At 39.8% G+C, this 22,828-nt stretch overlaps 1 protein-coding gene across 3 annotated transcripts in view; it reads right to left on the bottom strand.

The window, feature by feature from the left end:
- Window positions 1-10,502: 10,502 nt before the first annotated feature.
- The window catches only part of NAB1 (NGFI-A binding protein 1), a 94,803-nt gene continuing 82,477 nt past the window's right edge, over window positions 10,503-22,828 (bottom strand). Inside the window, exons 7-9 of one of the 3 annotated variants that reach the window (XM_056111755.1) lie at window positions 18,196-18,358; window positions 15,361-15,477; window positions 10,503-13,044 (exon numbers count right to left, since the gene is read on the bottom strand). In XM_056111755.1, coding sequence (XP_055967730.1) covers window positions 12,956-13,044; window positions 15,361-15,477; window positions 18,196-18,358 — 369 coding nt within the window. In that variant the 3' untranslated portion in view covers window positions 10,503-12,955. The remainder of the gene's footprint in view (window positions 13,045-15,360; window positions 15,478-18,195; window positions 18,359-22,828) is intronic. The other 2 variants (XM_056111757.1, XM_056111756.1) reach the window with 2 other exon arrangements.

The following is a 22,828-nucleotide window of genomic DNA, read 5'->3' as shown; positions in this document are numbered from 1 at the left end:
ACCGCTATAACAAGAACCACAGAATAGTGACTTAAGTCACAGAAATTTATCTTACGTTTATTTGTAGAGAATAGACACCCAAATCAAGGTGTCAGTGGAACTGTTCCTTCCCAAGACAGAGAAGGATCTCCCCAGGCCTGTGAATTTGGCTTGCAGGTGGACAGTTTCTCCCTGCATCTTCCGTCTTCTTCCCTCTGACATAATCTATAACCAAATTTCCTCTTCTAATCTCATGTGAGCAGCAGGCACATCAGATTAGAGGTTATCCCACTGACTTCTTTTCATTTTATTACATCTTTCAAGGCCCCAATTCCAACTCTAGTTACACACTGAAGTACTGAGGGGCCGAGTGAGTGCTTCAACATCTGCATTTTCTGAGAGACCCAGTTTACTTCAGAACATCTGGAGCCATGATTGTGTTTACCTTAAATCCCCCATTTGAGTTTGTGCGAGGTATCAGTGTCTTGGCAGAATCTCCTGCCCCCGCACCAGGCTGTCTTCACCGGGCCCCTTGGAGGGGGGCGGGTTAAGTCTCCCTCTCCACCACAAGCAGAACCCCGGCAGACAAAAACCTCCAGAACCCAGCCACAGCCATGCTCAAGACCACTCTCCACACACTTGATCGAGCCTCACACACGAAGAAACCGGTAGAGGTACCCAGGTATGCAAAACCATGGCTGAGATCTCCAGGCCTGCTCAGATTGGCACTGGGTCTCTTCCACCCAGATCCCCTGTTTTTCAGTAGCTTGGCAGTCAAACCCACAAACTGCTCCCAGAGCCATGTAATCTCATCAATGGCTAAGATCCAGAAATTATAAAATTCCCGGAAGAGAGCAATGCAATTTCTCTCTCTCGGAGAACTCTGCAAGCTATGGAGAGTATCTAGCCCACACGGCAGAACCAGGCAAGCTCCCTATGACGTATTCAATATGCCAATAACAATAACAATAACGGGTCTCATTCTGTTGACCCTGAAAGAGCCCCCAATATACCATTGGGCTATGCTAGCATGCAACAGGGACAAATGGAGATGTTACTGGCGCCCACTCGAGCAAATCAATGAACAATGGGACGATAGGTGGTACAAGTGATCAGTGTCTCAGGCAAAATGAATCCAAACATGGCCACAAACCACACGTGTGCTGTCAGGGATGTACCTTTGTTTATACGTTCACTTCAGTTCCAGCTTCCACACACCATTTCCTCCTCAGGCCCTAGACTTGCAGACCTATGGGGCTTTCCAGAGCCCTTGTCCAGGTTTCAGTGTCTGTTCTCACAGCTACCGCGTCTCAGGAACTCGGACACAAACTGGTAGTTAGTGTTCATGAACGATTATTACAAAAGAACCTAGTTTGTAAATAACCCACCTAAAGCCCACCTTGACTTTCTCTTGGTGTGTTTGCTGGGATGTTCCTAAATCTCTTTTAGTCATTGTGGGTGGCTTTGGAGAAGCAGGTAAAGGTAAAGGTAAAGGCCCTCCCGTTGATCGTCGATTTGCTCGAGCGGGCCCAGTAACGTCTCCATTGGAGACTTTGTTGTTACTGTGTCTGGCATATCAAATACTCTCGGTAGCTTGCCGGGCTCTCCGAGAGGGGCGGAGGAATCGAACTCGGGTCGGCTATGTTGGCCGCTTGTAAGGCGAACGCCCTACCCACTGTGCTATCGCTCCAGCCCTGGAGAAGCAGAGAGTGTATAAAAGAAACACAACCACAGGTGACTATTTCAAGAAGTCACCTAGGTAGGTAGAATGACTATTGCTGGTAGTGGTCTCCCACCTCCTAAAGTAGGCAGCAGGGGTATTTCCAGCTTCTGAGATAAAGATACTAGAAGACCATGGAAGGCAGTGGGAGATAATATCTGGGCTAGTCCCATGCGTTCTAGACTCCTAGTTTCTGCCCAATTAGAGCTGCCCTTTCAACCTAGCCTTAAATATCACTGTATTCCTAAATGTCTAATTTTTTCTCAAGTTAACTCAAGTGACCTTATTTATTTTGCAACCAAAATAATGTTAATGAATGCTTTCTTACAGTTTCAAAGTTTATCTGTCTCAGTTTTTTTTTTAAACAAATCAACAGGCAGTTAATTGGACTTTTTTGGGGGAGGGGGTTTCACACCCGGGATGCTCAGGGGTTACTCCTGGCTCTGCACTAAGGAATTACCCCCGGTGGTGCTCGGGGGACCATATGGGATGCTGGGAATCGAACCTGGGTTGATCACGTGAAAGGCAAATGCCCTACCCACTGCGCTATCACTCCAGTCCCTCAACAAGCAGATGGTTGGAAAGGTCCTCTAATTTTTGTGAAAATATGTAACACTGATTACACTTTTATAAGATATAAAAATAAGGATGCAACATAAAATCTTAAGGGTAGGTATCTGTGTGGGACTAGAACAAGATAACAGACTCATTCCTCCATGCTAAGTGGTAGTTGTTGGGTCCCAGATGTCTTCTCTCAGTAGTGGTACTTCCCTAAGCACTGAGGAGCAGTGAAGAGATACTGGACCTGGGACCAAGTATCATTGTTTCATCTACCACTGGCCACTCTGAGACTCTCCTGAGGTGGATTCCCTCATCTTAATTCCAGCAAGGTCTGTCAAATGTTAGGGATGGAAATCATTTCCTCTCTACCCTTTCCACTCTTGTTAGAAAACTTATGAAAGCCCCTTTCTCAACGATTGTTCTCCCATGACTCCCTTTAAGCAGACAGAGATGTGAACGAGCTTCTCACAGCCATGAGAACAGGCTGCTGCGTTAAACCAGAGTAGTTAAATTCTTCCTTCAGGGAATGAGGTTTTCTAGACCCGTCAGTCACGGTTGTGATCTAGATAGAAGGACACAGTTGGGCTGTGCAAGGCATCCATGAGTATGTATGTTCATTAGAATTTGGGCCCCATCTACAAACGTAAAATGGATGACTTGTGAGAGATTTGAGAAAAGTTAATTTGAAAAATTTGAAAACTATTTTTATTAAAAACCACCACCTAAAAAGTATGAGGTCAATTTTCTTGACTTTTTTTTTTTTTTTTTATAAAAGTTAATGCCCAGGGTTTGAGAAACAGTACAGTAGTTAGGGAGTATTCTTATTATGTATCAGACCCAGATTCAACTCCTGGAACCACATGGTCCCCTGCGTATCACCAGGGGTGGTCCCAGGAGATCCCAAGAACTGCCAGGGTGGGCCCAGGCAATTCCCTACACTGCAGGTTCTTTGCACTGAACCCTGTTAGCTGAACCATTGCTTGGTCCCAGTCTCTTACAAATGCCTTTGGAGTCCCTCTCCCAAATGCAAGTTAATTCTCCCGGGCTAGAGAGATAGAACATGGGCTTAAGACACTGGCCTTGCATGGAACTGACCCAGTTTAATCATTAGCATTGCCTGTGGTCCTCCACCCCCCAGAACCTCCAGGAGTGACCCTTAAGTACAGAGCCAGCTGTAAGTACTAAGCACAATTAGGTGTGGGCCCAAACTCCATCCCCCGAAAGTTACTTTATACTTTTGCTGAAAGAGTGCATTGCAGCCTACTACGATTTTTTTAATATAATTTTTTACTCCCAATTCCAACATTCTTTGTGGACTGATCCTATTCTCTCAAACTGCCAGGATATAGCTGGGTACATAGTCCTTTTTAGATTCTCTTCTGTATACATTCATTCCCTTTGGAAGCAAAAGCAAGGAGCAGATGTATCAAGTTTACTTTCACAAAATTAAAGTCATCAAAATTCATCAATTCGTCAAAGATCGAGAATATGTTCAGGCTGAACTACAGCTATTAAGAGTGTTCTAATCATAACTCAAAGCTTCCCTTAGCACGAGAACAATCACATTCTAGAAGTTAAATATATTTCAAATCTTAAAAAAAAGATGGTTGCTTTAAATTTTTTTTTTCTTCATTCTTGATGTTCACTACTTATTTCTGAAGTCCTCACAGCTGGAGAAAGCAGTGATAAAAATAAACATAGATTTTAAAATGTTATAAAACAAAGAAACACATGGGGCTGGAGAAAAAGTACAGGGTAAGGTACTTGCCTTGCACACAGCTAACTGGGTTTCATCCCTAGCACCCCATATTGTCCCCTGAGCCTCCAGAAGTGATTCCTGAACATAGAGTCAATAGTAAGCCATGAGCGTAGTTGGGTGTGGCCCCCAAACCGAAACCAAATAAACAACCCCCTCCCCCCAAATGCAAAGAAACACAATGTTGTGATAAAGAGGTCAGTGTTCTGATAGTGACTAACTGCAGTGGAAGTCACGAATTAATCGCATTTTGCAATTAAAGGGCATTTAATCCAAACACCTAGAATATCAAAACCAAAAAACAAGAAAAAGTTCTTCGCTTTAACCCAAATCTGTTCTGCTGTAGTTTGGGGTTATGGGGTTCCGCTTCAGCCTTCTCAGATGCAGGCTGTCATGGGAGCTGGGATGAGGAGCCAAAGGCTTGTAAGTACAGACAATGTTAGCTTGCAGACTGAGCTCCAAATAAATCTAACCTTCTGTGATGAAGAAAGGCTGTGGTTACTCAGGAATAAGCAAGCCTTAGATTTGAATTAGAGATACCAAAACATAATGATGTACTCCTGACACTGGTTAAAAACTGATCTTACTTGAATGAAAGAAGCTTTATACCCCACCCACTGATTTTCAATCCTTCCATTGACTTTGGCCCTCATGTTGTTTTGCTTTCGCAAACTACACATTAAAGAATTGCCTTCAAGTATTTTTCCTGATTATCCTGTTTGAGAACACTTTCTTAAAGGTTAGTAACTTCCTTAGCAATCAAAGCCTCAAGCCTGCTCTCATCCTACCTGACCCCAATCTAAGGGGACATTACTGGCTGTCTCTCCATGATGTTCTTCTCAGTTTTTTCCCTTACTGTTCTTCCACGGGCTGGAGTGATAGCACAGCGGCAGGGCATTTGCCTTGCGCGCAGCCAGCCCGGCTGAGCCAGGTTTCATTCCTCCACCCCTCTGGGAGAGCCTAGGAAGCTACTGAGAGTATCTCGCCCGCATGGCAAAGCCTGGCAAGATACCCATGACATATTCAATATGCCAAACACAGTAACAAGTCTCAAAATGGAGACGTTATTGGGCCTGTTCGAGCAAATCGATGAACAGTGGGAGGACAGTGCTACAGTGCAGTGCTACTGCTCTTCCATGGTTATCTTTGCTGGCTTGCAATTCTTGCACTTTACCTGCTCCAGGTGAACGAATATTTTCCATGATTTTAGCTTTAGTCATCGTCCTTCTATTTTCCCAACTCAGTCCTGCAGTTTTAATGACCATTTATGAGGCACCAGTAACTCCCAAATCTGTTCCTCGTCCAGTTTTTCCCAATCTCCAGACTTTTATTTCTAAGATAAACCGAAAGTCACTCAGATAATTCAGCATGTCAAACCAAACTCGGTGTGGAAGGCACCCTGGAAAATGTTCCTGCGAGGAATTCTATTTCTCGGTGTTCATGAGCCTCAGGGAAGCCAGAGAAGCAAACAGGCAATCAGGGTCTTCAAGTTTTAAGGGAAGGTGAGATTTCTAAAACTATGCAATTCAGTACAAGGAAGGACATTCCAGATTTCACAGTTGTAAAAATCAGGTTTTAGCTAGTAATTTGGAGATGCAAGTGTAGTTACATGAACCATGGTTAACTTTGTTTCCTTTACTGACTCCCTTTCTTTCAGTCCTCAGTACACTCAAAGCACACCTTAACCTTCAATCTTGGGTTCCCTTAAGGTTTATTTCTGGATTATAGGTTTCTAACTTTACTTTTGAATGCTCTCCAGTAAAATGACTTTAAATTCTAAACCCCCCTTAATTTCAACTTGTAATTTTTATTCTTCTGTATTTCTTGCTACCTATAAGAAAGTCCTACTCACATATGCTAACATCACCCCCTCCCCAATAAGCCTGTAGGATCCCCAGCACCCCATGTGGTGCCCCAAGCCTTGCATAGAGCTCAAATATCACTGGGCATTTCCAGGTGTGGCCCAAAACAACAAAATAAAAAAGGAGAGGGGAGAAAATGTCAGTAAATCTTAAAACAACAATAACAACAACAACAAACAACAACAAAACCTCTTAGGGGTCCAGGGCGAGTGCCGTGGTTAATGCCTGTCATTCTGGTGCTGAGTACAAACATGGCCCCTGTTTGGTCTCTGATCCAAGGTGCTGCAAGCAATTTCCAGTCACTCCCAGCCAGGTGTGTGACCACGACTAAAAGATCATGATTCTTGGTGAGCACCATAGTTGAGGGGTATGAGCACCACAACTTGATGTGGAGCACACCAAGAGCACAGCTAGATGTGAGAGCACGTCAGTATCAGAGCCCAGGTCATCACAACAGACAATGCAGGGACAGGATGGGGTGGGGGAAGAAGAATGAAGAATGAAGAGCATGCATGTATAAGACAAAACTTCTAATCACTTCCCAAATTAAATGAGAACTTTTTATGAATTTCACTTACTGGGCATTCCTTTCTATTTGTTTTACTCTTAAATTAAAAAAAAATTCTCACTGGGTGGGGGCCAGAAGCCACAGTACAGAGGGTAGGGCGTTTGCCTTGCACACAGCTGACCCAGGTTTGATTCCTGAGTGGAGAGTCAGGAGTAACCTCTGAGCATCATGGCCAGGTGTACCCCCAAATCCAAAAAAAATAATTCCCACTTAAGTCCATTTAACTTTTGCCAGTGGTTTCCGAATAGATTTCTACCCTAACTGGATCTTTTACTATATGCTAACCCTAGAGCAGGGCAATCAATGTCTGTTTCTGTGCTTTGATCTCTGCCTTCAAAATGGCAGGCCTTAATATCTACTTCCTGCAGTAAGCTTCTCCTGCAGCCACCTAGTCAAGAGCTAGCTACCTCGTCAATAACCGAGACAGGGACTAGTTTTTCCTATATGCATATACAGGAAAACTCCGCATTGTCAAGTATTCATGGGGCACAGCACAGGCCACTTGGTTCAAAGGAAATTTGACTGGATAAGGTGGCAACAAGCAAGTGGCCTGGCCCAAATTACTTTCTGCAGTGTGCTAACTACTTACCCAACTCAATACTTGTTTTATCATCTGCAACACAGAGGTGAAAACAACTGCTTCTTAAGAGTTAGAATTTAATGGCAAGCAGCTGGCCTGATACTAGGAAATGGTCAATCTGATGTATGGCACTACAATTACCACTAATTTATGAATATAATGTTTTGGTTTTCAATCATTTGTTTTACAAAGAATGTCACCTTAATCAGGGAGTAACAAAAGAAAGTGACTTATTCCTGCAAAACAACTATCATGCACATAAATGTAACATTGGGAAACAAACTCTTAATCTCTTTCACTTTCAAATATGACAATTTTTCTTTTTTTAAAAAAAAAGTTAATTGGGGGCTGGAGCGATAGCACAGCAGACAGGGCATTTGCCTTGCACGTGGCCGACCTGAGTTCGATTCCCAGTATCCCATATGGTCCCCTGATCACCGCCAGGAGTGATTCCTGAGTGCAAAGCCAGGAGTAACCCCTGAGCATCGCACAAACCACCCCCCCAAAAAAAATCACCTCAATTTCTACTGTAGCACTGTAACCCTATGATACTTATTTTGAGTGAAACTATCTTTTATTACCCTACTAAATGGAGTTAGGTGTCTGACTTTATTGCCAGCTCGTTATATGAGCTTTCTTGTCCTGACATCAATAAAAAACTAAATTGTGATACAACTTTGAGAGTTAACTGATAAAGTATGCATTTTTTGAGAAACAACTAGAATCACTCTAGAGACATCACTATAAGAACATGTTCCCAAAGAAATCATATCATTTTTTGGAGGAATAAGAAATAGCAGGGTATTGGTCTAGACCACAGATGTTTGGTTTAACAGTTGAGAGGGGAGGTAGACTCAGGAAATTATAAAATACCTCTGCTGAGCCATTTACCGGTAAAGTTCCACCTACATATGCACCATTTAAATATCTTCCTACATACGTAAGCCGAAGTGACCTGCTAGCAGAGGTGGTCTGTGACAGTTTTAAGAGAATGGCCTTGCTTGCTTAGGCTTGTGTGTGGGTGTCGAATATGGCACTTTAAACATAAACTTACAAGGCGCAAACTTTTAATGCAATGACTCACATGGTTTCAGAATGTGTAAATATGAAGCACAATTTAACTGGTGTTCACCCACAGCAAAACTAATCTGAGAGGAACACATTGTTTCGACTACCATGAAATTCACGAACCGCGTCATTCAGTAAGGTGACAAGAAAAATTTTTGAGTTGGCCCTACCATTTGCTTGGCACTAAGGTTTTGAACTAGTGTTATGATGTACATAAGCCTGTATTTTGCAATGCTGTATTTGATACACAGCATTCACTTTAACTATTTCTCTCTGATACTATGTAAAGTCAAGTTTTTTTTTTAGAAATTACAAGGGAAAACTAAAATAGGAGGCAACTGCAAAATGGATGGGGGGGGAGAATTAGAGGCAGATTCTTAATGAAGCATCTGGAATCAGGTAAGCAGAACAAAACAGAAAAGGGATCCTGACTAAAAATTTCATGCAGATGTTGGAACCAATACAAGTGTTTTATATAATGTAATTCCAATTGCTACCAAAAAATAATAAAAAATTTCCTCTAATTGAAGACAAATTGGTAAAGCCTAGATCTAAATATAATTGGAATGATGTTTTGGAACTTGACTATTAGTATGTCAGAATAACCTCAGAAAATGTGACTAAATAGACACAACCAGGAGACCCAGAATTCAACAGGACAATGTTTTAATGTTCAAATACTATGTGGCTCTAAAAGACAGGAAGACAAAAGAATTAAGGAGCTTAAGGAACCAATTTTGTTAGTGGAACCAATCAATATTTAATTCCCATAAAAGTATTTGTTGGAATTTGCTAGACTTATAAAGAAAACAAATTTCACTGAGCTAAAAAACGTAAAGACAGTTTCTGAATTCTAAATCTGGTAAGTTGGTGAATTGAAACAATTTCTGATAAACTTCTTCACAAAAAATAAAAACACCTTTGAAGTGATTAGAAAACTTTCATAGTTTGGTAGTAACAGTAGCCAGAGAAGAGCTATTTTTAATTGTACCATACTCAAAAAGGAAGAAAAACCCTAGTCTCAGCGTTGAGTACTTGACCATTTCTATGCAAAGAATCATCTTACAAGGTCACTAAAGAAATACGTAATAGTACAGTTTTTGAGATTAAACATATTTACAATACATCCCCAGATCTTGGACCAGTCATTAAGTTTGAAGGTCCACTTGAGAATCTCATTAATGAAGACACCCACAGGTAGTAACGAGTAAATAAGCTTTGATTCCCTGAAAAACCACCCGTGCATGGCTGGACCGTGAGGTGGTTTATAGTATATAGCAGCTACTATTTTGGGGTATATGCTTCTAGCTGTTACAAACACAGTAGGTTTGCTGGATTCTAAGTTGAGCAATTTACTAACTGGATTCATTTCCTATAAAATCTTCGTTGATTTTCTTGTAAAGACTAAGTGTAGGATTAAGTGAAGTCACAAGCACAATGGATACTACGTCAATAATAAAATATTTAAGTAGCCAACTAAGCATACCTTACATTAGTTAGGAAACTCCTGGCATGCTTAGTTTTAAATACAATCAACTATAACCTTGATGTATACTAGATGTCAGATGCCTCCTAATCACCAAATCCTAAAGCTTTTACTCAAGTACCTATATTAATAAAAAAAAAGCACATTTCCCCTATGAGGGGAGAGGGGAAGTGATCTCCAAGTGAAAAGCATTATCACTACTGCTTTCTGTCACTTCTCACCGCTTTCTGTTCACTACTCCAGTTTTGCCTGATCACTTCTGATTATCATGCACAAAATATGATTTTTCACAAATAAACTGTTTACTAACATGATGCCACTGAACACAAGATGTCCTTAAAGACTTATTCCAAGTCTCTAAGACACTTACATTTGCTTTTTACTTTCTGGTATTAGTTCTGATTATAATACTCTTGACATTCCCATGGCTTCCCCCTTAACCCCAGCACCTCACACAGAGCTAGACCAAATAATGCTCTTCCTCAATTTACCAAACTCATTAATTAGAACTTCATTTAAAAGGTTTTGTTAATACCTTACAATAGCACAATTTGTTTGTTACACTGAAACAAATCACAGTAACACTTTAAACAAATACTAATATCGTATAAATTTTTAATCCTAAAGTGCTTCCATGTGTTAAGTTAGTTATTCAGATGTGGTAGTCTTAAAAAATAACCCTGTAAACATCTCAAGTGAGAATGATAAAAACAAAGTCCCTCTATTGACAGACCAGAATCAACAGAGCACCCGTTAGCCAAATGACTTTCTAGAAATAAGGTAGCTGATAACAGTGTTTAGACTTAAGACCTAAGACCCTGACCCTTAATACCCAGGTCCAGCCCAGACAGACATGGAGCAGAGTAGGCTAGGATTAATTACTGTGGAAAGTGCTATGCACAGAGTTCTATAAACATAAATGTGTGAGGCACAGAAAATCTTTATTGCCACAGGAAGCAAGTGCACTGGTCCCAGCTCACCAACAGCTTTAAGTAAGAGTCACAGAACGCAGACTTCACATAATAAAGTACAACACAGACTTGGGGAGAAATGGTCCCTGGGACTATATTGGCTGTAATACTGAGGTAACCAATTGACCTTGTTCAGTGAAAATACCTCAAACACAATGAAAAAAAAATCAACTAGTTATAACATCCAATTCATATTTACAATTCAAATAAAAATATATATTATTTGCTTCAATGTATAGCAAGTTTTATACATTAGTGTTTACAAAATAAAAACTGTTTTCTACTGAAATTTTTGTTGTGTTTCCCCCTTATCACTAAGCTCGAAAAGAACAGGAAAGTACGATACTCCAGGAAACTTATTTATAGATTTTAAGATGCAATTCATGGGGCAATGGAAGATGGATCAATACTGTGGAAGTTGATTGCATCTTTAAAAATTATCGCTTATTTAAAACCTACAAACTTGAATTTGTAAGACATAATTAAAAAAAATACACAAAATTTCTCAAAATAGATTAGAATACAAGAAACGTTTCATGAAACTACTGATATACTAACCAGTTCTATGGCTAATATTAAAAACTGAACAATCTATTTAAATCAAACTCATACTACTACTACCCACAGTGAACAATACAACCACAACAACCTCAAACAAGCAACAAAGTTGCAAAGTCCATGAAAGCTTCTTCAGTAGGCAAAACACTATGGGATAATTAATACATTTAGGAAGGGATAAAAGCCTTTTAATAGTATAAAATTTGTTTACTGGTGTTTCTACTGTAAAGCTATTCTATAAATCAAAATGACAAAGCGATTACATATGTGACAGTGATCAGAGACTACAGTGTAGACATTTCATCTAATATTTGGCTGATGAATTTTAGTGTAACAGATTTAACTTAGTATTTTTTTTTACACAGTTATGACCTAGAACAGAACTGAAAATGACAACAACACTGAAAACCACACATTTCTTCAAGTCATATGCTGTTCTCGGCAGTATCTGGATTTAGATGAATCTGGAGGAAGTAGGTCAAGTTGTCAAATTATCTTCTCTTAAATCAACAGAAAAAAATAATATTGGGAAAAGTAGTATATTCTTTTCTCTTTAAACTATGAATTCCAATGGGAAATTCTCATTTCACTAGTATATTTACTAACATTTAAGCATATCCCCACATATATGCACACAGTCTACTAATAGGGGCCATGAAAAACATACTCTCAAGTTAAAATAAATTGTAAGAAAAAAAACTGCATTCACAAATCTATAAAGATATACAAAATTTAAATTGCAAAATAAATAATGACTACAGTTGTCAACTAAATCTCCATGGAAATATGGCTGCAAATGTGTTCATGGTGATTGTACACATTGGGCTGGTTTGGGTGGGAAGACACTCCAGGGAGAGAGTTCTCTAGTTTTCTTTTTCACATGGAGAGGAATTTCTGGATAAGAAACAGTACTTACTCTATTATATATTATAGCCTTTGTCAACAGTCACCATTCTTATCACATTTAGGGTTAACTTACTATGTCTTAATCTATTTAACACATTCTGAAATAGTAAAGTTTTCCATCAAGGCTCTTTGCCTCAATCCACTTGCTAGAAGTTCTCTTTGAAGCAGGAACTTCCTAGCTTTGCTGTATCTTAAATAGCTATCATAGAACACAATCTGAGTTAAGAGGGTGAGATAGACTTTTAACTCTAATGTTTATCTTTTTAACTTAATTCCAGTATTTACTAACAGTGTAAGTGTCCACTGATTATGTCAGTAAAAGTTATGTTCTTCTATTAAAAAGGATTTCTCCTATTAAACAAAATCAGTTTTATCAAATATTAAATTCACAATATTTCCCCTTGGTTCAAATCGAGTATTTGCTTTCCATTTTTCCAAAGTCATTGCAACTTGCCAAAATTACACCACAAACTTTTTGTTTTTTAACTGAATAGATTCTAACTACATATAATAGTATTTACGCTAGATACATTTAAAGGAGACAACAAAATTTCAAGTAAATAAACTGTATCCACATCTGCTGGATCAAACAGGTCTCAAAAATCTAAATTTTTAACTTCTATAAATTACACAAATACATTGTACATTCTTAAATAATGAATGCTTACAATATTAATTTGTAAGCCTTTCTACATAAAACAATTCAACACAGGAATGTGAATAGATGAATATTTCTGTTTTAGGTTGCAACACTCTCACTTTTCTCTTTTGTGGCTCCTGTTTTGTATTCCTGGTCTCCAGACTATTAAATCAGTCATGCTTTGGCTATGAGATCTGTTTGAGCTGAATGAGGCAACATTGGTTATTAAGGCTTATTTCTATGATGGAGCATTATCCTTAAATCTGAAGCCATTTCCAAAGAACAGTGGGAGAATCACAGCTATCTTGAATCTTCGGGTTCTGTTTTGATGACTTTCTTTTCTAAAGTAAAAGCTGAGTGAGGGTAGTCTTTTAAAATTCCAAGGCTCTCTGCATAGAAAGGAAAACATAAACGTTGTTGATAACTTAAATCAATGGATTTTACAAAACAAAAACCTTGATACATAAAATTTCTTTTTCTTTTTTTTTGCTTTTTGGGTCACATCCAGCAATGCTCCTGGTTCTGCACACAGAAATTACTCCTGGCGGTGCTTGGGGGACCGGGAAGTCGGATTGGCCAAGTGCAAGGTCAATACCTGAACCGCTGGAAATCAAGAATCATTCCTGGCACGGCTCAAGACATCATATGGAATGCTGGGATGGAATCCAAGTTGAACACATACAAGGCAAGAGCCCTATCCTCTATACTATCATTCTGGCCCCCCAGACTACTAATTTTTATGTTGTAGAAAACATAAGAATATAATGTGATCTTTAGTTCAGTATCAATTTTTCAAGGTCTTGAACTTGTCTATACTCTTTTTTTTTTTTTGGCAGGGGTGATAGGGTGGAGGGTAACGATGGGGGGAACCCACACCTGGCATTGCTCAGGGTTCTGCACTCAAGAATCACTCCTGGCACTCGTCCTTCATGCCCTACCAAGGTCATGAGCTGCCCCCCAAGAGCGGCTCTCCAGCACAGCCATGGCTCCAGAGGCACAAGGACTTAATGCAGAGCCCGGCAGCTTGCGGCAGAAAAGTAAATGAACGATGCATTAATCCATGGTACCATGCCTCCCCAGGAGGGAAGGGGTGTCGCTCCCTTCTGCCTTTTTCCCCCCGGGCAGCAAGATGGCAGCCTACTCGGAGCTTGTAGGAAAGTCAGGTATGAGCCGAGCCGGTGGTGACTGGGCAACTACAACCTCATGGGAAGGGGGACGTTCCCGCTCATCCTTCATGCCCTACCGAGGTCACGAGATGCCCCCACGAGCAGCTCGCCGGCACGGCCATGGCTCCAGAGCCACAGAAACCAATCTCATAATTATCTGGCTCTTGGCAGAAATCCCTCCAGACTTAATAAGTAAAATATCAGAATTCCAAAATCGCATGGCTGCTATCTTGGCCATGAGACATCATATGGTTCTCATAACCAGCTGTAGAAAACAAATTATTTCACAATGCCTATTGAGCAGTTCTGATTGTTGGGTGTAAACTCTAAACAATAATAGTGCATCTTTTGTCAAAATAATGAATGCAATCAAAGGAGATAGAGAGTTAAGTAGAATTCATCTGTCTCACAGGCATTGGGAGGGGTGGGAGGCGGGGTATATTGGGGTTCTTGATGGTGAAAAATAAGTACTGGTAAAGGGAAAGGTGTCTGATCATTGCATGACCGAGACTTATAAACCTGAAGGTTTTGTAACTTTTCTCACAGTGATTGAATAAATAAATTTAAAAATAAATAAATAAATAAATAAATCACTCCTGGCAGGCTTGGGCTACCAAATGGCTTGGGACTGAACCCGGGTCAGCCGTGGACAAGGCAAGTAGCTTACTGCTATACTATGGCTCCCTGTTTATAGTCTTATATCAAGTTTTCAATAAGTAACAAACAGCACAGAATATTTAAGACTTTGGCTTTTTAGCATCTGCTATTAAAAGCTTGAAATTAAAAGACATAAAATCTCTTGACAACTTGTTTTCCCAAGACTTCTCTTTGTAAGTAGTAAGTATAAAAGTCAGGTTAATTCTAATAATTTGCAAAACTACTTCTTCACTGACTTACAAAATACCTGGAATCATTTTCCTCATCTATAAAATTAGTACTTTAGGTCAAGTGACTCCTGAATTTTCTTTAACTTAATGAAGTGATACAAGAGCCTTGATTCTATACACCATATCTGTAAACAGTAGGAGAGTTAAGTAGTACTTTGAATCTTCAATTTGTTTTGATGACTTTCTTGGTCATCAATTGGTGAGTTATTTTGTCTAACTCTCTTTGAATTCACTCAAGTATGTAAACAGCTGACTATTATAAGGAACAGCTTATCCTTGTATGGAATTTGGTTTTCTTCTGAATATCATACCCAAAATGCATTCACGTGAAAAGTACAAAGAAATCATTCAGTGCATAGATGTTCTAATTTTAAGAATAAAAAATGTAATGCATGCATTTCGTATTATGAAAGTCAGAAAAAGGCAATCATATAATTCAAATTTTCCAATTACTATTCAATTTAAAATCTTGTATAGGGCCAGGGAGACAGTAAAGGGGTTAAGGTGCTTGTCTTGTGTACATACAACTGACACTGTTTCTGCCTCTGGCACACTTCAGTTCAACAGGAAGGAGGGAAAGGATGACAGATGAGAATTTAAAAATACTTTTTATTAAAGTGTTCCTTTTTCTATTCTTATCCTGCAAGCTCACCTGATGAGTGGGACTTGGCCTCGGCAGAGTAAAGTCTACTCAACTCCCCATCCATCACAAAATGGTGAGGCTGTCGGTTTTGCAAATTAGGCATTCGGAGATTCAAAGGTCTTTCTGCTGAGTAAAATTGAAAGAAAGCAGTATAACATTAAAAATACAACATTAATATTTCTCAAAATATTTTCAAAAATTACCTAAATATTTTTTAGGAAAGAAGTGAAGAAAGGTCTAAAGACACCAAAGAATTTAAATAGTTCCCTAAAAATATTTAAAATGATAATTTAAAAGGAAAAATTTTCTAGGCTCAAGGTTTCTGATTCTGACAAAACCGTTTAAGACCCTCACACAAAGAAAAGTCTGAAATTTCCAATAAGCACTCCAACTTTGAGATACATCCATACATCCCCTTCTCTAAGGTATTTCTTTCCAGTACAGCTATTTGACTTTAAAGCAAACACTAGAGTCAGAGATGGCACTGAGTCAAGTCTTTTGTTCATGGGGCCTGAGAGAGAGAGAGAGAGAGAGAGAGAGAGAGAGAGAACAGCATGTAAGACGCTTGTGCATTCCTGGCAGTCCATCTAGTTCCCCTGAGCACCACCAGGAATGATTCCTGAGTGCAGAGCCAGGAGCAAGCTCTGAGCAGCACCAGGTATGCCTCAATCCCAACCCAAAATAGTCTTTTGCCTGTTTTATGCTTTGCTTTTGGGTCACACCCAAAATGCTCAGGTGCTCAGCAGCTATTTCTGGCTCTGTTCTGTAGACTGACTCCTAGCTGTCCTCAGGGGACCATACACTGAACACGGGTTTCAAACCAGGGTTGGTTGTATATAAAGCAAGTGCCTTACCTTCTATACTATATCTCTCTGGCTAGAATTGCTGGCAGGGGGCCCAAGGCCTCTTGAGAAACCCCAAGACAAAACAAATACTAGAGTGTCCTTTTATTGTTATAACTATAACTCCCCTCACTGGAGTGAAAAGTTTCAGGGAGCAAGGACTTCTTGTTCACTGCTGCATACTGAGGGCCTTGAAGAGGAGACAGAGATGTTCATTTGTTTATTTACATTCTTTAGACCACACTGGTTGAGCTCCTGGCTTACTCTTGGCAGGTTCAGGAGACCATATGTGATGGCAGGGATGGAATCAAGGTCTATTGTGTGTAAGGCAAGTTCCCAACTACTGTATATCTCTCTGGCACCTTGAGGATATACTTAAAAAAACATAACTGCTAGATGAGTTTTTGTTTTAATATAAAGGTTTTCTTTAATATTGATTTTTTTAAATAAAAAAAACATTTTGTGTGGTACCAAGAATCAAACCCATGAAATAATTTTTTTAAAATCCTCAAGAATCATAGCTTTTTAACTTAAGAGTTTAATAATTCCCAAATGTACACCATAAAATATTTTCAGAAAGGGGCGTGATGTGAACCTTGAAAAAAGACAAATCGCCTTTGAGTGTTTCCATGTCTCTGCACTCTGATACAGTATTTAAGCAGCAGTTATCATATCCACTTAGGAGTCAACTGTCATAAACCTTACAAACTAATCTGTTCTTGACCATCTTTTTAAAAATGTTACACATCAGAGACCTAACAATGAATCCCCGAAGACCACAGCTCACTGGAGAGCTCTTTGGACCTGTGCCTGGGGCACCTCAGATGGAGCGGGTGTTCCCTCTCCGTTCACTCCTGATGAACCCCAGATGGCCACAGACTTTCAGAAGAAAAATCCAGGTATGTGGGAGCAAGGACTGAAGATGCCAGGCCACACGGCAGTGGCAGAGATGGGCTGTCCCTTCCCCGTCTCCCTGCTGGCTTGGGGATTCTGGCTATTACATCCACAAACTGCCTCCAGGCACAATCTCAGAGCATTAACAACCTTGATCCAGAGACTCACAAATGAATCTAAAAATGGACTAGTTCCCTACAGAGATGTGTCTGAACCCCAATCATTTACAATTTGAGAATTCCAGGAGCGTGCAGCTGAGAAAGCGACCTCTCAGAATGTTCATAATAGGCAACAGAAGATAAAGTACTTAGCATCTGCCTGTGGGAGGCAGATTGAATGGTGATGGGGAAATTTAAAATAATGGTGGTGGGAAGGTGTACTGGTGTTCAAATACTGAATATAATCAATTAATGTGAACAACCTTATGAAAATAAAACTTAAAAATTAATAAAAATATATTCACCCATACAAAAATACATTAGGCAGTATTGTAGCGCCCTAGCACTGTCCTCCCATTGTTCATCAATTTACTTGAGCAGGCACCAGTAACGTCTCACAACAAATTGTGAGACTTGTTGTTACTGTTTTTGGCATATCGAATACATCACGGGTAGCTCGCTAGGCTTTGCCGTGAGGGCAAATTATTCTTGGGATCTTGCCAGGCTCTCCTAAAGGGGCAGAGGAATTGAACCCAGGTTGGCCACATACAAAGCAAATGCCCTACCTGCTGTGCTAACACTCTAGCCCTAGAAAGTATTGACACAGAAAAAAAAGTTGCACATGTTCAGTGGAACCCAATTCTTTAGGGCAAACGATCTGTATTGCTGAGATCTCTCATTCCAACCTGTCCTTTATAAAATAAGTACATGCCAAATGCATTATGTTTATTTACTGAGATTTAAAAAATAAAATAAAATAAAATAAAAGAGTTTAGCAGTTAAATTTGTAGGATGGGGTCTTTCCTTTTTGGAAAAGGGAATAATTTAAATTTTGACAGCAAGCCTCTACCAAAAAAACTTATGACTTGAAAATCAGCTCTTTCCCATGTTTCTTCTCAGTGCACCCAGTTAAATGGGCAACAGCTATGTGGGTCACTCTGAAAATGTACCTTGACCATCCGAGTTATCACAAGCCAAGCCATTCGGGCTATGCTCTTCCGAGCTCTGCCTGTACAGTCCTGCAGACAGTCTTCTCTCCGCTTGCTGCAGTCTCTCATAGCCAGCTTGGGTGCAAAGGAACTCCATCTGCTTTGCCATCACCTTTTCAGGCTGCTAGTAAGTAAAGCAAAAATAAAATCAGTAACTACAACATTCTAGATTTTTTAATGGCTTAGAGATGCCAATTTCAGATTCCAGCAAATATATTTAGTATTCATTAAAATTAGTCCACACTTCATGTGGTATACACGTACCATAAATATGCATAGATGTCTGTATCACCATGTTGAAACATAAAATGCTGGATTCTGCATGAAAGAAAAAAGCTTTCTGCACAATCCCATAAAACGAATTCCATATCACCTCTAAAGCAAAATAACCTTCACTTTATTTTCCAGGAGACTGAGTCCTTTAAAGGATTTAAAAAAAAAAAAAAGGAATCTCAGAGCAACAGCAACATCTGCTATAAACTGCTTCTAACACATAGAATAAAATCTTGGCATTTTTATTTTAGGATTTGGCACTACATACTCTGATATGATGACAGTATATTTGGGGGAGAAAAGGTGTAAAATGGCTGTCTAGAAGAACAAGACAAACACACCTCCCACTAAAATTAAACAATGCAAGTTTTGGAAAAGAAGCCCACAAACCCAAAACACCAATGCCAGTGAAGATCTTCATCATCATCATGGACTAAAAGTCTGCAGTATATACTAACCAATTATAAAATACATGTCTCAAGATACAAAATTAGTTGGTTGACATAAATTTATCTCTGCATATGTTTTATACTTTTCCATCTGAATATGCTGCTCTAAATTCCCATTACGGATATTCAAAACTGTATTTTGTGGTTATCTTGCCAAGGAAATAATAGTCAAAATGCACAGATATGAATAAGTACTATGCTTTATAAAAAAAAGCAGCACAGTAGGATACTATATAAAATTAGTTACAAAAATTATTATTTAAAATAGTAACAACCAATACATATCTGATATAAGAGAATAAAAGTTTTCATTATTTCTCAGAATATACCTAAACCAAATCAAGAGGGATCAGACAGTATAGCACCATCAGGCATGGTCCAAACACACAGGAAAAAAAAAAAGACCCCCCAAAAGAACCATTAACTTAAATTCATTTGAACTTGTTACTAATGAGTTGATAAAATTTTAATAATATTTCTAGGATGGGATATACCTGCTCAACTCTGAAAAGGACTCAGCAGCCAAAAAAAAAGAGTCATTTTATTGTTTTATTGAATTACCACCATGAGATAGTTACAAAGTTGTTCACAATTGGGTTGCAGTCATACAAGTTCCATCACCCTTCCAGTGTACATTTCCCACCACATAGGATATATTTGCATGGACAATTGCTGTCATGATCCAAAAAGTAATAACCAGATTTAGACCCTGCTACTGGTTAGGAAAGATTAATCTGGCCTGAACGCTGTAGTCTAAGTCTGTGGCAAGATGTTCCCAGGAGAGCTGCCCTATAAGCGTCAATGTTATCGCTTACTGTGTCCATATAAAAATAACTAGTATTAAGATGTTGACAGAGCTATTAGACTAAAGAAAAGAGAAAAACACCTTAAGGGGTATTTTGCCCTTGGGCAGTCGGGAAGGGTTTTGGAATACCTCCTAAGTGGTGTTCCCTTTCAACCCGGTGGGCCCTTAGGAAGGGCTTTCTTATGCTGATTTTGCTACCCGACTGGGTGCAGTGTCAGCCCAGAGTGCTGGGGAGTTGGAGAGGAAGAGAGCTGGAGAACAAGAGAGCTGGTTGGAGAGAGAAGGAAGTTGGAGAGGCAAGAGAGTTGGAGAGAGAGGAGAGAGCAGGGTGGCAAGATGGACCGCAGAGAGACTAGCAAGGGGGACAGAGGGAGAAGAATGTAGAAGAATACAGGAGCAGGCACATGGAAAGAGAGAGCCCAGGCTGCGAGATGAGCAGGAGAGACAGGAGGAGACGGGAATGAGGAGCAGTGTGAGATTAGAATAGGAGACTCAGAGAAACTGGGGGCAGGCACATGGGGAGAATGGAATAAAGGGCAACTGATCAATCAACCTGCTTGGCCCTCATCTCCTCCACCTTCTGCCCTATGGCCCGGGCCGCTCTGGCCGCACCAGAGGCTCGGGCCTACCCCAAACGCTGGTGGCGAGGGGAAGAGCCATCAGGGTTCCCCGGCTGCTCTCGGAGAGTTTTTACATTTGGGTACTAGTCTCCTACTATTAAAAAAGGCCATTTTAAAATTCAACTAAAGCAGTCGCTAAAGAAGCTAACAGGCATAAAACTTACAATGTTTTCTAAAACGTGATGTAGAAATGACCCTTTAAAAATGAGTACACATTAAATAATCTTGTAAGTCAAAGTACCTGAAGTTATATACCTAACATATTTTCTTTTCCTCTTCTCTGAGGGTTTCCCAAGCCGTACTCAGGGCGCCTTGAACTACTCCTGATGATCAGGTTAACTGGGCCTGACACTTCAATGTCAGAACCTGGGGATGTGTGGCATTGCTCAGGCCCAGAGGTACCGGGTCCTCCAATGTCACCCAGACAGGCCTGGATGGGTGGGAAATGCAGTGTCAGGGATGGACCTGCAGCTTTGTACATGCAAAAGCCTGAATCCTGAATTATCTCCCTTAACAATTTTAATCATACATGAATTGAAATAATTTAACGGTATCCACGTTGTTGACTATTATTATTTTATGGCTACAATGCTATTATTACTTTATTGAGAATTGTATTTTACCTTCGATTCTACCCAATGCCATAGTATACATAACTTTACCTGGCATAAATAGCTTTTTATTTTTTAGAGATGCGTCCCTAGCAGTTCTCAGGGGTCCTGGGGGCATTACTGGTGATACTTGGCCTGGCAATGAGAATCTCAGGTCAAAGTATAGGTCAAAGAATAAGTCTTTATTAGGCAAGAAAAAGATATTAAGGGCATCCAGGTAAGAAAGGAAGAAATCAAGGTCTCACTATTTGCAGATGATAGGATACAATACTTAGAGAACCCTAAAATCTCTATCAAGAAACTCCTAGAAACAACAGACTTGTATAGTAAAGTGGCAGGCTATAAAATCAATACCCAAAAGTCCATGGCTTTCCTATATGCAAATAGTGAAAGAGAAGAAAGTGACATGAAGAAAACAATCCTGTTCACAATTGTGCCCCAGAAAATCAAGTACCTAGGAATCAGTTTAACTAAGGAAATAAAGGACCTGTACAAAGAAAACTACAAAATGCTACTTCAGGAAATAAAAGAGGACACGAGGAAATGGAAAAATATCCCCTGTTCATTGATCGGGAGAATTAACATTGTCAAAATGGCAATACTTCCCAAAGCACTGTACAAATTCAATGAGATCCCGATTACGATACCCATGACATTCTTCAAAGAAATGGAGCAAACATTCCTGAAATTTACATGAAACAATAAGCCCCCACGAATAGCTAAAGCAATTCTTGGGAAAAAGAAAATGGGAGGAATCAACCTCCCGAACTTCAAACTCTACTACAAGGCAGTAATAATTAAAACAGCATGGTACTGGAACAAAGGCAGAACTGCAGACCAATGGAACAGGGTTGAATACACTGACATCTTCCCTCAATCATATGATCATCTAATCTTTGATAAAGGTGCAAGAAATGTGAAGTGGAGAAGGAAAGCCTCTTTAACAAATTGTGCTGGCATCACTGGACAGCTACATGCAAAAAAATGGGCTCAGAACTCTGCCTAACACCATGCACAAAAGTAAGATCAAAATGAATTAAAGACCTCAACATCAGACCAGACACCATAAGGTACATTGAAGACAAAGTTGGCAAAACCCTCCTCCATGATATTGAAGCTAATGGTATCTTCAAAGATGTTACGCCACTGACCAAGCAAGTGAAAACAGAGATAGATAAATGGGACTATCTTAAACTAAGAAGCTTCTGCACCTCAAAAGAAACAGTGACCAAAATACAAAGACAGTCTGCAGAATGGGAAAGGATATTCACCGAATACACATCCGACAAGGGGTTGATATCAAGGATATACAAGGTACGGGTTGAACTCCACAAGAAGAAAACATCCAACCCCATCAAAAAATGGGGCAATGAAATGAACAGAAACTTTCTCAAAGAAGAAATCAGAATGGCTAAAAGGCACATGGGAAAATGCTCTACATCATTAATCATCAGGGAGATACAGATCAAAACCACAATGAGATATCATTTCACACCTCAGAGACTGGCCCACATCCAAAAGAACAAAAGCAACCGATACTGGCGCGGATGTGCCAAGAAAGGGACCCTCCTTCACTACTGGTGGGAATGCCGACTGGTTCAGCCCTTTTGGAAAACAGTATGGACAATTCTCAAAAAGTTAGAAACTGAGCTCCCTTTTGACCCAGCAATACCACTCCTGGGAATATATCCCAGAGAGGCAAAAAAGTATAGTCAAAGTGACATCTGCACTTGTTTGTTCATTGCAGCACTCTTTACAATAGCCAGAATCTGGAAAAAACCTGAGTGCCCGAGAACAGATGACTGGTTAAAGAAACTTTGGTACATTTACACAATG

This window comes from Sorex fumeus, unplaced genomic scaffold (assembly GCF_029834395.1).
Source record: "Sorex fumeus unplaced genomic scaffold, SorFum_2.1 ptg000014l, whole genome shotgun sequence".
Taxonomy (NCBI): Eukaryota; Metazoa; Chordata; class Mammalia; order Eulipotyphla; family Soricidae; genus Sorex; species Sorex fumeus.
The sequence above is the reverse complement of the archived record's forward strand: the minus strand, read 5'-3'. Positions and strand labels throughout refer to the sequence as shown.